We start from the raw sequence: 17693 nt of genomic DNA, 5'->3' as shown, positions 1-17693 counted from the left end.
CAATCATTGCAAGATCAAACTGACAGACAACATAAATTACTCAGACCAAGTTTGTCGCATATACATTTTTATGCAGTGATTTGCTTCGTGGTAATTGTCAGTCCGTCGCATAACCAGTTTTTTTTTTTTTTTTATAACATAACCAGTATTTAATGATACCAAATCCACAGAATCCATATCAATCTAGTTGTCATCCATTTTCGAATGAATCTATGAATCACATGGTCGCACGTCAATCAAAAGTATAGATAGATTGGGAGCGTCAAAAATCTTTTGACTCGAGTAAACTGGTCACGGAATCGGTGGTCGAGATTTTTTATTTTATTATTAAAAAAAAAAAAAAGAAAGGCAAATGGGAGCGCACGGATGCAGTAATCAGAGGGAGAGAAGACCCAGCGCCTTAGGAGAGGGTCAAAGGAATCGTAGTCCACCATTGATTCGGATGGCATCTTCCAAATGGAATAGGAGAAAATTGAAGGAAATAAATAAATAAAATTTAAAAAAAAAATGATTGGAGAATTACTAAAATATTCCCACCACCCATGTTGCCGTCTTCACATGCATAGCCAGCGCAGGTTCTGAATTTACGTAAGGAACAAGCCAGATCAGATATAAAAAGTCAAAAAAATTATCTCATTCTTTTAAAATTTTTCAAATATTAATATATTAAAGAAATTATAAAATATTATTTCATTATCTATGTTTTTATTTGAGAAATTTTTTGTACATCACAGACAGTGTAGCTTCGCATGTACCGTTCATGATGATTAGCTTCTGCATGGGATCGGCAAAAAATTTTTTTATTTTTTTCACGCTGCATCTAGCACCGTGCGTGAGTCAATCACTGTAGATGATGCACGTGAGCTACACCATCCGCGGTGCACAAAGTATTTCTCGCTTTCACTACGATCTTTTTAATGATATTTATTTATATAATCATCGTATATATTCATGATAAAGTATATTTATCGATTACCGCACTTGCTTATTAATTTGGAGTATAGAATATTGTAATTATTTTATAGAATATTATTTGTAGAAAAATAAAATTGTATGCACGAAGAAATAATGTATGAGATGATAATTTATGTGCCTGGCATCATGGATATATATATATATATATATATATATATATATATATATATATATATATATATATATATATATATATATATATATATATATATATATTTATTTATTTTATGTAATGAAGAAGTGGTGAATGAGATAACAATGCATATATCTGTGCATTATGGATGAATATATATGTATACATATGCATGCATGTATATCTATGCATGCCCGGCCTCCTATTATTTGTAGGATTGAATTAAGTTTGCTACATACTTTAGAGAAACTTTTACACTTGTTCATATTTTGGATTACCAATTTTGTTCTTAATTATTTATTTTTTTGGCTGGTGTCATTTGTTCACACCTACTAGCAAGACTCTTCTTATCAATTCCAAGAATATTGCAAGAGCACGAAAGGGCATAATTTAATTAATTATGTAGTATGATGGGAATAAGGTGCACGCATTACTTATAATGCTTTAAAGAGAAAAAAAAATATAAAACAACTGATCTGTCTTTACGGGAAAAAGGGACACGAAAGGAAGCTAAATATAAATGGAAATCCTTTCAATAATATCTTGAGCGCATGATGCTATGGAAACATTTGTATTGTCAAAGGATTGTTTCCATTTTTTGTGAGATAATGGAATTATGTTTTCTTATCCAGTGATAAACTGTGTTAGCATTAAATATATTTGCCCTACACCTTGATATTTCTTTTACTCAATAAAGCATCTATTTTGTGTATCATATGTCATCAGTGTGTACAAGATACATTACATGTACACATGAAAATCCATTTCATCGTACCTTATAAAAGTAATGCATAGCCAACATGTATTAGATATTGTTGGGGAATCCCCACCGACCGACTTACGGTCGAAGGAACCGACTGGCCGACCGACCGACTGGCCGACTCCGACGGCCGACTGACCGACTGGCCGACCCCGACGGACGACTCCGACTGGCCGACCCCGACGGACGACTCCGACGGCCGACCGACCGGCTGGCCGACCCCGACGGACGACTCCGACTGGCCGACCGACCAGGAAGTCTGATGGCCGACTCACTCGCCGACCAATGGAGGGGCCCGACACCACTTATCTGGCTACCGACTTTGGGTCGGTCGGCTCCTCCAACCGCCGTACAGCCGCCAGACGTTGTCAGCTCTGACACGGACATGCGGCACAGTTACCTAGGGGCATTGTCCCGCCGAGAGCCGGGTCAACCCTGGTGATTAGACGGCTGCACGGCGACATGACGTTTCCACGACGGCTCTGGCGGCCCACGGTGAGTTGACAGTTCCTCACTTGTCCGCGCCATTAATGACGGCGCCATACCGCGCTCCACTATATAAACCGGGGAAGGCAACAGTGCAAGGGATCGATCCGCCCGTCTCCCCCACGTACGCAGGCTCGCTCCTCCCCCTCACTCTCTCTTTCTCAGAGCTCTCTGTCTGCATTTCACCGTTGCCCAGTCACCTCTCTGACTTGACCGTCGGAGGGTCCCCGACCGGAGCCGTCTCCGGTCAGTGCGGACTTCCTTTTGCAGGTGCACGCTCCCCGGCGATTGGGCGACGAGGCGATTGGCCGCAACAGATTGGCGCGCCAGGTAGGGGAAACAGCATGACAAAGACAAGAGCTCAACGATCGAGAGTCACTGGGTCGGCGAGGCGCTCTTCCCGTCGGGAAGAGGCCTCCCCGCCCCCACCGGTGGCGGAGCCTAGCTCTCCGCGCCCTGCAGTGACCACGGAGGCCCAGATTGCGGCCATCGTACGGCAGATGACCGTACTGACCGACGCAGTCAAAAGCCTCCAGCAGCAACCGGCGGCCCGACCTATGCCTTCCAGGAGCAGCCGCCGACGGCCGCACCGACCCCTGTCGCCTCCATGCGAGCGCTCCCAACAGCGCTCCCACGGAGAGGAGGAGGGACGACTACGGCGCGACGACCGACGGTCCCAGCGGCCCTCTCCTTCCCCGATGGAACGGGCAAGGAAGGAGAAGCGGCCACGCACACCATCGGCCTCTCTCTCAGAATCTTCTGGAGGCTCCACCCCTGGGGTCTCCCAGCATCGACGAGCGGACGACTACGAGCGACGGTTCGAGGAAATCGACCGCCGACTCGCCCAACTGCAGATGGACGGCCAGAAGTCTTCGAACGACGTCGACTTCCAGACCGCCCAACCTCTCTCCCGACTGGTCCTCGACGAGCCGATTCCCAGTCGGTTCAAAATGCCGAACGTGGAGCCATACGATGGCTCCACCGACCCAGTCGACCACCTCGAGAGCTATAAAGCTCTCATGACGATTCAAGGGGCAACCGACGCTCTTTTTTGCATCAGCTTCCCCGCCACACTTCGCAAGGCTGCCAGGGCTTGGTACTCCGGTCTTCGATCGGACAGTATCCATTCCTTCGCGCAGCTCGAGCACTCGTTCGTGGCCCATTTCAGCACCAGCCGAAAGCCGCCGCGAACGTCGGATAGCCTTTTCTCCCTCAAGCAGGGGGAAAACGAGACGCTCCGACACTTCGTGGCGCGATTCAACGCGGCCACGCTCGAGGTCCTGGACCTCAATGAAGACATGGCTGTTTCAGCCATGAAGCGGGGCTTGAGAGCGTCCCGATTTACTTATTCTCTGGACAAGACCCTCCCCCGAACATATGTCGAGCTACTGGAGCGCGCATACAAGTATATGCGCGCGGACGAAGGAGCGTCCGACCGACGCTTGGCGGAGCCCAGGGGTCCGAAGGAGAAGCGGAGAAAAGGTCGGGAGCCCGCCGAACCAAGCAGGCCCCCGGCCAATAGTCGGCTTTCTCCACCCTGACAGATCCAAAAATCACCCCGCCGACAGACTCCGAGGCTGGTGCGTCCCAGGTATGACTCCTACACTCCTCTCTTCGCTCTCCGTGCGCAGATCCTGATGGAGATCGAGGGGGAAGAGTACCTGCGACGGCCTCCGCCTCTGAAGGCAAAAGGCTCCGACCAACATGGCCGATCGTCGATCGCCGAATTAACGGCTCGATCACCGATCGCCGAACCGACGGCCTCGGCCTCTGAAGGCAAAAGGCTCCGACCGACACGGCCGATCGTCGATCGCCGAATCAATGGCTCGATCACCGATCGCCGAACCGACGGCCTCGGCCTCTGAAGGCAAAAGGCTCCGACCAACACGGTCGATCGTCGATCGCCGAATCAACGGCTCGATCACCGATCGCCGAACCGACGGCCTCGGCCTCTGAAGGCAAAAGGCTCCGACCGACACGGCCAATCGTCGATCGCCGAATCAACGGCTCGATCACCGATCGCCGAACCGACGGCCTCGGCCTCTGAAGGCAAAAGGCTCCGACCGACACGGCCGATCGTCGATCGCCGAATCAACGGCTCGATCACCGATCGCCGAACCGACGGCCTCGGCCTCTGAAGGCAAAAGGCTCCGACCGACACGGCCGATCGTCGATCGTCGAATCAACGACTCGATCATCGATCGCCGAACCGACGGCCTCGGCCTCTGAAGGCAAAAGGCTCCGACCGACACGACCGATCGTCGATCACCGAATCAACGGCTCGATCACCGATCGCCGAACCGACGACCTCGGCCTCTGAAGGCAAAAGGCTCCGACCGACACGGCCGATCGTCGATCGCCGAATCAACGGCTCGATCACCGATCGCCGAACCGACGGCCTCGGCCTCTGAAGGCAAAGGGCTTCGACTAATGCGGCTGGCTAACTTGCCGACTTAGGTTCGACTAAGAAAGGCAAAATGCCAAGACGATCGCAGTCGCATTCGCGACATACCGATCTGGTCATGACCGATCGAAGGATATTCGGCTTGCCACTGTTTATCATACATCCCGACGCATACGTCCGACCAAGGGCTGGACAATGGATATTCGACTTGCCATCGTCATCCTATCCGAATACGTCGGATGCTACTCGACTATCAGATTCTGCAGAATGATCGTGTCGACGAGCAACGTTCGGAGGTTGGCCGACCTACGACCCGACGTGCATGCTCGACCTACAGTCGGGACGACCGATATCGGATCATTCGTTGATGTGATCGCCAGAGTCGGGGCAGGAAAAGACGGAACACCAATCCTTTCGTCCGAAGCCGTCGCCCACGTGTTCACGCGAGCCAACACGACATCGGGCTCAGGAGTGGAGGGGGGCAACTGTTGGGGAATCCCCACCGACCGACTTACGGTCGAAGGAACCGACTGGCCGACCGACCGACTGGCCGACTCCGACGGCCGACCGACCGACTGGCCGACCCCGACGGACGACTCCGACTGGCCGACCCCGACGGATGACTCCGACGGCCGACCGACCGGTTGGCCGACCCCGACGGACGACTCCGACTGGCCGACCGACCAGGAAGTCTGATGGCCGACTCACTCGCCGACCAATGGAGGGGCCCGACACCACTTATCTGGCTACCGACTTTGGGTCGGTCGGCTCCTCCAACCGTCGTACAGCCGCCAGACGTTGTCAGCTCTGACACGGACATGCGACACAGTTACCTAGGGGCATTGTCCCGCCGAGAGCCGGGTCAACCCTGGTGATTAGACGGCTGCACGGCGACATGACGTTTTCACGGCGGCTCTGGCGGCCCACGGTGAGTTGACAGTTCCTCACTTGTCCGCGCCATTAATGACGGCGCCATACCGCACTCCACTATATAAACCGGGGAAGGCAACAGTGCAAGGGATCGATCCGCCCGTCTCCCCCACGTACGCAGGCTCGCTCCTCCCCCTCACTCTCCCTTTCTCAGAGCTCTCTGTCTGCATTTCACTGTTGCCCAGTCACCTCTCTGACTTGACCGTCGGAGGGTCCCCGACCGGAGCCGTCTCCGGTCAGTGCGGACTTCCTTTTGCAGGTGCACGCTCCCCGACGATCGGGCGACGAGGCGATTGGCCGCAACAGATTGGCGTGCCAGGTAGGGGAAACAGCATGACAAAGACAAGAGCTCAACGATCGAGAGTCACTGGGTCGGCGAGGCGCTCTTTCCGCCGGGAAGAGGCCTCCCCGCCCCCACCGGTGGCGGAGCCTAGCTCTCCGCACCCTGCAGTGACCACGGAGGCCCAGATTGCGGCCATCGTACGGCAGATGACCGTACTGACCGACGCAGTCAAAAGCCTCCAGCAGCAACCGGCGGCCCGACCTATGCCTTCCAGGAGCAGCCGCCGACGACCGCGCCGACCCCTGTCGCCTCCATGCGAGCGCTCCCAACAGCGCTCCCACGGAGAGGAGGAGGGACGACTACGGCGCGACGACCGACGGTCCCAGCGGCCCTCTCCTTCCCCGATGGAACGGGCAAGGAAGGAGAAGCGGCCACGCACACCGTCGGCCTCTCTCTCAGAATCTTCCGGAGGCTCCACCCCTGGGGTCTCCCAGCATCGACGAGCGGACGACTACGAGCGACGGTTCGAGGAAATCGACCGCCGACTCGCCCAACTGCAGATGGACGGCCAGAAGTTTTCGAACGACGTCGACTTCCAGACCGCCCAACCTCTCTCCTGACTGGTCCTCGACGAGCCGATTCCCAGTCGGTTCAAAATGCCGAACGTGGAGCCATACGATGGCTCCACCGACCCAGTCGACCACCTCGAGAGCTATAAAGCTCTCATGACGATTCAAGGGGCAACCGACGCTCTTTTTTGCATCAGCTTCCCCGCCACACTTCGCAAGGCTGCCAGGGCTTGGTACTCCGGTCATCGATCGAACAGTATCCATTCCTTCGCGCAGCTCGAGCACTCGTTCGTGGCCCATTTCAGCACCAGCCGAAAGCCGCCGCGAACGTCGGATAGCCTTTTCTCCCTCAAGCAGGGGGAAAACGAGACGCTCCGACACTTCGTGGCGCGATTCAACGCGGCCACGCTCGAGGTCCGGGACCTCAATGAAGACATGGCTGTTTCAGCCATGAAGCGGGGCTTGAGAGCGTCCCGATTTACTTATTCTCTGGACAAGACCCTCCCCCGAACATATGCCGAGCTACTGGAGCGCGCATACAAGTATATGCGCGCGGATGAAGGAGCGTCCGACCGACGCTTGGCGGAGCCCAGGGGTCCGAAGGAGAAGCGGAGAAAAGGTCGGGAGCCCGCCGAACCAAGCAGGCCCCCGGCCAATGGTCGGCTTTCTCCACCCCGACAGATCCAAAAATTACCCCGCCGACAGACTCCGAGGCCGGTGCATCCCAGGTATGACTCCTACACTCCTCTCTCCGCTCCCCGTGCGCAGATCCTGATGGAGATCGAGGGGGAAGAGTACCTGCGACGGCCTCCGCCTCTGAAGGCAAAAGGGTCCGACCAACACGGCCGATCGTCGATCGTCGAATCAACGGCTCGATCACCGATCGCCGAACCGACGGCCTCGACCTCTGAAGGCAAAAGGCTCCGACCGACACGACCGATCATCGATCGCCGAATCAACGGCTCGATCACCGATCGCCGAACCGACGACCTCGGCCTCTGAAGGCAAAAGGCTCCGACCGACACGGCCGATCGTCGATCGCCGAATCAACGGCTCGATCACCGATCGCCGAACCGACGGCCTCGGCCTCTGAAGGCAAAGGGCTTCGACTAATGCGGCTGGCTAACTTGCCGACTTAGCTTCGACTAAGAAAGGCAAAATGCCAAGACGACCGCAGTCGCATTCGCGACATACCGATCTGGTCGTGACCGATCGAAGGATATTCGGCTTGCCACCGTTTATCATACATCCCGACGCATACGTCCGACCAAGGGCTGGACAATGGATATTCGACTTGCCATCGTCATCCTATCCGAATACGTCGGATGCTACTCGACTATCAGATTCTGCAGAATGATCGTGTCGACGAGCAACGTTCGGAGGTTGGCCGACCTACGACCCGACGTGCATGCTCGACCTACAGTCGGGACGACCGATATTGGATCGTTCGTTGATGTGATCGCCAGAGTCGGGGCAGGAAAAGACGGAACACCACTCCTTTCGTCCGAAGCCGTCGCCCACGTGTTCACGCGAGCCAACACGACATCGGGCTCAGGAGTGGAGGGGGGCAACTGTTGGGGAATCCCCACCGACCGACTTACGGTCGAAGGAACCGACTGGCCGACTCCGACGGCCGACCGACCGACTGGCCGACCCCGACGGACGACTCCGACTGGCCGACCCCGACGGACGACTCCGACTGGCCGACCCCGACGGACGACTCCGACGGCCGACCGACCGGCTGGCCGACCCCGACGGACGACTCCGACTGGCCGACCGACCAGGAAGTCTGATGGCCGACTCACTCGCCGACCAATGGAGGGGCCCGACACCACTTATCTGGCTACCGACTTTGGGTCGGTCGGCTCCTCCAACCGCCGTACAGCCACCAGACGTTGTCAGCTCTGACACGGACATGCGGCACAGTTACCTAGGGGCATTGTCCCACCGAGAGCCGGGTCAACCCTGGTGATTAGACGGCTGCACGGCGACATGACGTTTCCACGGCGGCTCTGGCGGCCCACGGTGAGTTGACAGTTCCTCACTTGTCCGCGCCATTAATGACGGCGCCATACCGCGCTCCACTATATAAACCGGGGAAGGCAACAGTGCAAGGGATCGATCCGTCCGTCTTCCCCACGTACGCAGGCTCGCTCCTCCCCCTCACTCTCTCTTTCTCAGAGCTCTCTGTCTGCATTTCACTGTTGCCCAGTCACCTCTCTGACTTGACCGTCGGAGGGTCCCCGACCGGAGCCGTCTCCGGTCAGTGCGGATTTCCTTTTGCAGGTGCACGCTCCCCGGCGATCGGGCGACGAGGCGATTGGCCGCAACAGATATGTCAACAGTTTCGGCGATATGTTAGATCTATATTGCCTCTTATCATAAATAATAGCATATAAGGATTTTTCATTTATATATAATGCTACTTTCAAATATCGTACTGATCTATTTACTTTAGAAATAGATTCACGTGTCAATCGAGCAACATAGTTTACTGTTGAATTGGGTGTGGAATTACTTGCCGCTTTTGATGATTATATCAAAATACTTCTCCATTATTTCATTTGTGCTTTCAAGATAAGAAAATTAACTTGATTAATTAATTATTTTTTCATCCAAAATATTAAAAATTATAATTATTTTTGAACTTTTTTTTCCGGATCGAGCCTGCGACATATATCAATTAGAATTTTTATGTGTGATCTTATAATCATGTTTCTGGACATTGATCTAGGGTTTAGTATCCCAAGTGCGAATAAGAAATAAATTGGGCATATATTTGGCTTACACAGTGATATAGAAGAATTTTGAGAATCAAATGTATGCTTCAACTATTTTTTAAATTAAATTATATATTATAGATATAATATTTATTTATAAATTAATTATGCTAATTAGAACATTACATTTCTATTCAGAATATCATGTTAAATAAAAAAAAAATTATTTTTGGGAATATTCTAAAGAAAAGATAACTAAAAATATGGTGACTGTCCTGTTATTATCATTGACCCAAAGACATATTTCTAATAAACATGAAAGTTATTTAACATTTTTTTTAATATTCATTTAATATTTATTTTTCAATCCTTTTGTGGAGCTTTTGTAAAGCTACTTCACTTTTCATTTGATCCATGACCGCATGAGAGGGGGAAAGTTCGGTTAGAGCTGTTGTGCTTTCATCATTTTTTTTTTTTTAACATCGTATTTTTTTTTTCTTTGTTACAGTTTAAAAAAAATACGGAGGAAAAAGAATAAAGATAAATAAAAAAATTAATACACATTATAAATGGATTAAAAGTAAGTATGTCTCCCAAAAGTGGCCATTTTAGGAGACAATCCGGATTAGAACACCCGTCCGAAGGGGGAGCCTTCCTCCTCTCTCTCTGCCTGCTCCTATATAAGGATAAACAGCAACCCCCCAACGTCCGCCCTTAGCTTTCTCTCTCCCTCTTTTCTCTAACTCTTCTCCGTCAAAACCCCAATCAAGAACACCCACACCTCCCCATGGAGGACACTTTTGGTACGTTCCTCATGGATGAGTCCTCCTCGTCCGCCGCCACCGCTTCGGCGAAGGACGCCGACCACGGCTGGCAGAAGGTTACCTACGCCAAGCGCCAGCGGCGCCCGCAGAACGCTGCCGATCCCGAGCGCCACCGCCCCAACGGCCTTCCACTCGCCGGCGATCGCCCCCACGTCTTCGCCTCCGTCGAGCAGAAGGCGCAGGAGCGCCGCCGGGCTCTCGAGGCGGCGGCGGCGGCGGCCGCCGAGGCCGGCGCTGGGGTTCCCAGATCGAGGACCGCCGCCGTGGCGGCGTCCGACGATGACGACGATGATAGCGGCGCGGAGGCCCCCCACGGGGGACAGGAGAACGGGGAGGCGGCCAAGAAGGTGAAGCTGAAGAAACCTAAGAAGCCGAAGGTCACGGTCCAGGAGGCCGCCGCCAAGATCGACGCCGCGGATCTTGGCGCATTTCTGGTCGACGTGTCGGTGAGAATTTGATCTGATTCGGTTTTGGGACTGAATTCTCTGTTTATTGCTATAAAGATCGAATCTTGGAAATAAATGTTTCCCCTCCCCCGTCTTTTTTGGCAGGTTTCCTATGAATCTCAACAGGATATTCAGCTGATGCGGTTCGCCGATTACTTTGCGCGATCCTTTTCCCCTGTCAGCGGATCGCAATTCCCATGGACCAAAATGTTCAAGGAGTCCCCTGTTTCCAAGATCATTGATGTGCGTTCGCTCTTCTTCGTGTGGCTTGAATTTTTTATCAGAAATTATTATTATTATTATTATTTTGAGAAGATTCTGGGTTGTAGTCTTTCGTTATTTTAATGAAATACTATTCATGCCTTAATTTGGGTCCACAGATGATTACCTTGAAGAAGGCACGCATCAAGAATAGTTGATTTGAAAAGGTTTCACTTATATTTGATCTTTGTATTTCTGAGAAACCGAGATTTCACTTATGATAGATTGCTTCTAAGTGGTTTTGTTCCATTGACATAGTTGATCTTTATATTTCTTGAATATACAATATTTTTTTTTTGATGAAAAATATACTGTAGTTATTATTTTCAACTTGCATATTCCAATTTGGATTTGTGGTTCCTGAATTATAACACGTCTGCAGACGTCTCTGGCTAAGAACATGAATTAATGTATGACAATATATCACATGATGTGCATCTAGTGTGATCCAGGTTATTATAGACAGGAGTTGGTAGATCTGCTCCAAATGATGGAACTCAAAGCCCATATGGAGCAATCGAGCAAGAAATATTTCAGTGCCTTCTTTAAAAGAAAAGTAACATGGATTTATTAGGAGAATTTCCTCTTACGTGCATCAATTTGGTGCATACATTTGGATCTTGCTCACAACTGTCAACTAAATCATTGGCGGACATTTTTGATCTGTATGATTCTTATGTTTTTAATTCACCATCTTTGGAGGTTTAAATTCTTGCCTAATACATATTTTTTTCTTCAAGGACATGAAGATAAGAACTCTTATGTGTTAAGGGGCTATTTGGCTATGTATTGTTTTTTCTCACTTAAAAGATAGTTTTATATAGACTGACTTTTAGGAAACTTCCAATTGTTTCAATCAAGGTCCACCAAACTGGCACTGCTGCTTGTACCTGCCAGTGAGCGGTTTGGTACAGTATCAGTATGTAGCCTACCAAGTTGGGGCATAATGAACTAGGGTGATGGAGAGGGAGGGGGAGATGGAGGAAGACCTAGAGAAGGAGAGAAAGAGAGAGGGAGGGGGGAGAGAGATGGGCACACGGAGTCTTGCCAAATAATAATAACTGATAAAAACCTTTATTGACAACAGAATCCAAAAGAATATGACCTAAGATGATACCTAGGCTGCTCAAGGGACTTTAGCAGAAGGAGATATAGTTTTTTAGTTTATTTTTTTTCTTATCTTCTCTAAGATTTCCTCTATATGTTTATCTATATTTACATGTGTATGCATATAAGGCCTTTGAAAGCATCATGAAGGCTAAGGAAATGCTCAGGTCAAGTTACACATCTAACAGATGAATGAAATTAGGTATCATTGATATGAGCATGTGATTTGACATAATACGAAATAAATCTTTATGGAGGTAATTGCGGAACATTTGCCGACAAGTTAGCTTAAGAGAAAATTGAAGCTTATATTAGATGAAGTGCATGTTCAAGTAAATTATGTTTCAAGAATCAAGAAGTGAAAGCAAGTGAAGCTTTTGGAAGAGCTGGAGGAAGCTAATGCACACTGCATATGAACCGGATTTGGGTTCATGACTGTGCAAGGAAATGCTGTGCATGGATGTTTATCAACTGCTTACTAGCATGGTCAAGAGCAAAAGTCTCTGTGCACGTGTTACCTTGTGCATAAATCCTGGTGTGCCAATGAATGTCAGATGGGTGGCTGTGCATGGGTATTTTAGTGTGCAGTTATGCAGCAAAGATTTGCCTTACAGCATATTTCTACAATTTTTTTTTTTCATGGTCTAATAAATCAAAATTGGGGCCAAATCAAATCCTACCTGTTTCTGCTCATTTGATAATTTTGTGAATGTAATCATGACCTGACAAAGAATTGTTATCTATGGTCTGATGACTGACTTCCTAACACTCTAGCTACATGTTCTCCTTTCCACTTAGTTAATTTCTGTGAATTTGTATTTTTTTGTTCCGTCATTCGGGGCTTTTTGCATCCATTTCTGTAGCACAAGATCAAGCTGCATATTTTCCCTTCCTCTGCCTCCATATTTAAATGGACAGAAAAAGACAACAGCTTAATTTTAACTCGTATTGTTTTGATCTTGTAAGCTGTTGGTGGTTTGATCACTGTGGGAGCCTTTTTGCTTGCTGCTGGTTTTCAATGTTGGTTTTTGGCAACAGACTTGCAAACATCTTACTCTAATTGTGTTTACCTGATATTTTACACTTGATGTAGAGCAACATTGTTCATCTCTCAGTTTAAGAGTTACTTACATGCCTTCTCTTTCACCAAGTTTATATCTTCATTAGCATTTTGTTCTTTTGGTTCTACCTTCATATATTTGTCTGAAATATGTTAACCTGCTCCAGATTACTGTTTCATAATGTCGTCATTCACCTTTTCAGGTTATATTTGTTAAGATCTTAAAACTATATCAGCTCTATGAAGGAGATTGTTGGATGCATAAGAATTTTTTGCTTTCAATCTGCTTCTTCAGTTTAAAATCAGAAATCTGATCACCTTCATTTATATGGAACAGATTCCTCTTTGCCATATATCTGAATCTGTTTATAAGGCATCAGTTGATTGGATTGCTCAGAAATCCACCGATGCGCTTGGTGATTTTGTTTTCTGGTGTCTGGATGCCATCCTTGCTGATCTGGCAAGTCAACAAGCGGCTGCTAAAGGCTCAAAAAAATCTGTTCAATTGTCTCCAGCAAAGGCTCAGGTGAACATTCAACACAACTTCCAGCTTTATGAAATGTGCTGATAGCATGACCCAAAGAGCTAAATAAGGTTTAGTAAATTTAGGACTGATGCAAAGACAGGAGCAGCTTAAACTATATACATAAGTTCTTTTTTTTTTGCTTTTTGATGATAGGAAACAATACGTGGGATGAAGATAACCAGCTGAGAATGTGAAATCAATTTTAATTTGTCCAATATGCTGAATGGCTTATTCAGAAATTTTCTACTTTTTTTTAATGATAAAAATTACCTAATTTTCACTCTTGATATTTTTATGCAGGTTGCTTTGAAACTTTTCCAATTTTTTGTATGTCTTTTATTTCCCTATATATTGCAACAGTGAACAATGTTTGAGCACTCAGGGCCATCTTGACAGTTGACAATAGGCTTGAAAAACGTTTATCTGATACACACAATCACGCAGGATATGAATTTGATTTGTATACAGAAGACAGATTTTTTTCTAACATTATTATTAGCTCATATATGTAGGTAAATAAAAAGAAGAAGCGGGCATTAAGGACAAATTCCGAACTCCTTATCTTAGTTCTATTTAAACCGACATGGTGTTACTGTTAGTTGAAGAGATAAGTTCGACAAAAAAAAATGTTACGCATGAAAAATATATTTCTAAATGCTAAAACATGGACCAATTAAACTGAGGAAACAGAGTGCTACATGTAGCATCCTAAAGTGGACACTGACCAATTAGCATCCTTCTTGTCTTTCTTCTTGAGAATATTTATGGAACATATATTTGCCTGAAAGCTATTTTTCTATTTTCCCATATTCGTTTTCTTTCCTGTCTGTTTTCTTTTCTTTATCTATTTTGAACTTTTCTTTGTTTCATGTAACAATTCTTTGATTCTTCTCCCTTTATTAAACTCTTCTTTATTAAGCAATGAACTCTTTCTTTTACATGTCTCAATAAGAAATGAGATGGGCTTGTTTGTTTTTGAGTGATTCTTATACATGTATATTCTTGTCCGTGGATGTGAACCTCCTTTCCTTTCCTCCTTTTTGACAAGCCCTTCATATTCTGGACACATCTTTCGTCCATCTGAGGTTTGCTTAAGAAACACCATGGAAATCATTCTTATTTTCCATCACTGCATCTATGAGGTAATTAGTTGATCTACTGAAAGAGGCTATGAAAGTGAGTTCAACTTAGTGCTCAATATGCTTCAACTGTCATCCACAGAAAGCAATTTTTTTTGTATGTATATAAACACATATATACACAACACACACATACAATATATGATCATATCATAAAATTTGCATCGCAAGGCAGGGCTTTTTTTATTTTTTATTTTTTAAATTTGTATCTTGGGTTATGAAGTCCAATTTAGCATTCAGTATGCTTTCAAATTGCTACTCATGTCAAATTTTTATAAATTTAAATTTTATTAAAGAAATTATGAAAACTTTGATCAGCAAAGCAAATTTTTTTCTGTGTTTTATGTGTGCGTGTGTTTTTAAACTTTTGTCTTTTTTTGGGGGTTGGGGGATGCATGAAGGATTAGTCCCATGGCTCATGGCTTATGGAGACTATACCATATTTTATGTACTTTATTATTACTGTAACATTGTTTCTGACCTCTGTGTGCCAAATTGTTGGGATATGGCTTGATTACTAGGGTTACAGCAAGTGTAGTTCTCATGTCATTCTAGCATACTTGACTAAGTGTGCCTTAGAGTTTAATTACTCAGCTATAAATAAGTTGGGTGTTCAAAAACTTAATAGCATGTCTACAGACTGACATATGATTTAAAGTTTTGGGTGTGGTTTTGTTCATACTGTTAACAGTTAAGGAAGATCTTACATGCATGCTTGTACATACTGAGAAAGAATATATCCATTGGATAGTTTTTGACAAGAATAATTTAATCTGTAATTGCAGTCACAGAGTTTTTTGAACTGAGCTTTGGACATGAGTTTCCATAAATTTTTCTTCATAGAGTTATGACATGAAATATTTTGGTTTTTTTGATGTCCATAAAAAATAAACCCAACTTATTTATTGTGGAAAAATTGCTGATGAAAAACTATTTAGAATATATTATTAATATCATTATACATAACACTACCAACTGCAGGTAGCAATATTTGTTGTTCTAGCGATGACAATAAGGCGAAAGCCTGACATACTGATAAACTTTTTATCAAGACTAAGAGAGAACCCCAAATATCAAGGACAAGATAAACTTCCAGTTATAGTTTGGGCAATTGCTCAGGTAACATGTTGATTGCCTTTTCCCTTGTTTGACTGAAGGAAACATGCTGTCATCATTATCTGCTGTCATATAAACTGGTAAGATTTTTTTTTTCCCTTGTTTCAACAGGCTTCTCAGGGAGATCTTGTCATAGGGATGTATTTATGGGCACACTACCTGTTGCCTCTGATTTGTGGAAAACCAAGTGGGAACCCACAATCTAGGGACTTACTTTTGCAGTTGGTCGAAAGGTTAGCCTCAGGAAAAATATAGTTCTAGTGACGTATCTGGCATCTTCATGTGTTTGGAATGCTAGCTTCTTTTGCATTTTGTTCGCAGATTTTTGTCAGGGCCAAAAGCGCGACCTATCCTATTGAATGGTGCTGTCAGAAAGGGGGAACGTCTAATACCCCCTGTTGCACTTGATTTGCTGATGCGAGCTACATTTCCTTCTCCCAGTGCTCGAGTCAAGGCGCGTTTTTCTTTTTCATGAAAGCTTTGCCATCTTCTTGGTTCCACACAGTTGGAGTTGGGCATTTTTAATCAACATGTAACTTTTGCAGGCTACGGAGAGGTTTGAGGCGGTATATCCTACTCTCAAGGAGCTGGCTCTTGCAGGTTCTCCTGGGACTAAAGCTACAAAACAAGCAGCGCAACAGCTTTTGCCTGCTGCTGTCAAAGCTATGCAAGAAAGTATGGGAATTGGTATTATTGTAAAAATATTGTAGACATGTTCTCATATCATGTTTTATGTCTATATTTTTGACCTGTAAAGAATCAATTTATATAAGCTCAATATCAATAATGATTGTTGTTAAAATCATACATTCTTTGCAGACAATCCAGAACTAACCAGAGAAGCTACTGATATTTTTATCTGGTGTTTGATTCAAAATGCCGACTGTTACAAGCAGTGGGTCAGTGATTCTATTCCATTTTTGAACTTTCTTTCAATAATATTGGCTTGTTCTAACCCTTGCTTAATCTGGTGTTGAAATAATGGTATCAGGAAAAACTTCACCTGGAGAATGTGGGTGCAAGTGTTGCTGTTCTACGAAAATTGTCCAGTGAGTGGAAGGTTTACTCAACAAAACTCTCTCCTCCTGATGCTCTGCGGGAGATGCTGAAGCACCTAAGGGCTAAGGTAAACAACTTTATTGATACTTTATTTATGGATGGGCAGTTGAATGCTAGACCTTCATTGTCGTGAAACTTGAATCAGTGTTTTAACTTTTTCAACATGAATTGCAAATATGCTGCCATTTTGATATTAGTTGGCATCAGATGTTTCAATGCTCGCTCAATTTGTTAGAGGCACTTCTGCTTTGTCATACAGAATGAGGAAGCACTAGCTGGGGTTGTGGATTCCAGCAAGCAAGCGTCCATCAAAGATGCGGACAAGTACTGCAAGGTGATCTTGGGAAGGTTAACACGGGGCTTTGGCTGCTTAAAAGGTGGTGTTTGTGTGCTCTTGCTTGCAGTTGCAGTTGGCTTTGCTGTGTCTCCAAACATGGACTCCTGGGACTGGAATAAGATCCATGCGACATTTGGTTCCTTCTAGTCTTTCTGAACATAACATAATGCCTAGTTAACCTAATTTGTCCACCAGTCAGAGAAACAGAGCAGGAAATCAGCTCCAAAATCAACAGTGATCATTTCCTTTTCCTTTTCATCCTTGGAAAAATGTTCTGAGGAAGTACTGTTATGAGTAATCTTAAAGTTGTTGAGAGAGTGAACAGAGTTTCAGGTAGTTATGAATTTTCTTTTAGGACTATTTTTTTTGTCTCCTTTTGCAGCGAAGGATGAAGAGTTTTTTTTTTTTTTTTAATTATTTTAATTGCTGCTGCTGGCCTCATGAATTCTTTGATACGTTCCTAGTTCTGTGCCTTTTTGTTACCTGATGTAGTGGCCCAATATTCATTTCTTGGACGATGCAAAGGAGCTTTTTCCTAGTCATTCTAATGAGTTAAAT

At 46.2% G+C, this 17693-nt stretch overlaps 1 protein-coding gene across 2 annotated transcripts; it reads left to right on the top strand.

Moving 5' to 3' along the window:
* Positions 1–9895: 9895 nt before the first annotated feature.
* Positions 9896–17495, top strand: LOC105041220 (uncharacterized). 2 transcript variants are annotated; one of them, XM_010918088.4, is made up of 10 exons: positions 9897–10530; positions 10636–10773; positions 13296–13484; positions 15605–15742; positions 15851–15972; positions 16061–16193; positions 16285–16414; positions 16559–16638; positions 16731–16865; positions 17058–17495. In XM_010918088.4, exons 1-10 carry the CDS (start codon positions 10048–10050, stop codon positions 17280–17282), a joined length of 1773 nt encoding a protein of 590 aa, XP_010916390.1. In that variant the 5' UTR covers positions 9897–10047; the 3' UTR covers positions 17283–17495. The 2 variants fall into 2 exon arrangements, with proteins under 2 accessions (XP_029119241.1, XP_010916390.1); XM_029263408.2 differs by lacking the exon at positions 15605–15742 and having other exon boundaries at positions 9896–10530.
* The last annotated feature ends 198 nt before the right edge of the window (positions 17496–17693 follow it).

The sequence above is a fragment of the Elaeis guineensis genome, chromosome 3, assembly GCF_000442705.2.
Source record: "Elaeis guineensis isolate ETL-2024a chromosome 3, EG11, whole genome shotgun sequence".
Taxonomy (NCBI): domain Eukaryota; kingdom Viridiplantae; phylum Streptophyta; class Magnoliopsida; order Arecales; family Arecaceae; genus Elaeis; species Elaeis guineensis.
The sequence above is the reverse complement of the archived record's forward strand: the minus strand, read 5'-3'. Positions and strand labels throughout refer to the sequence as shown.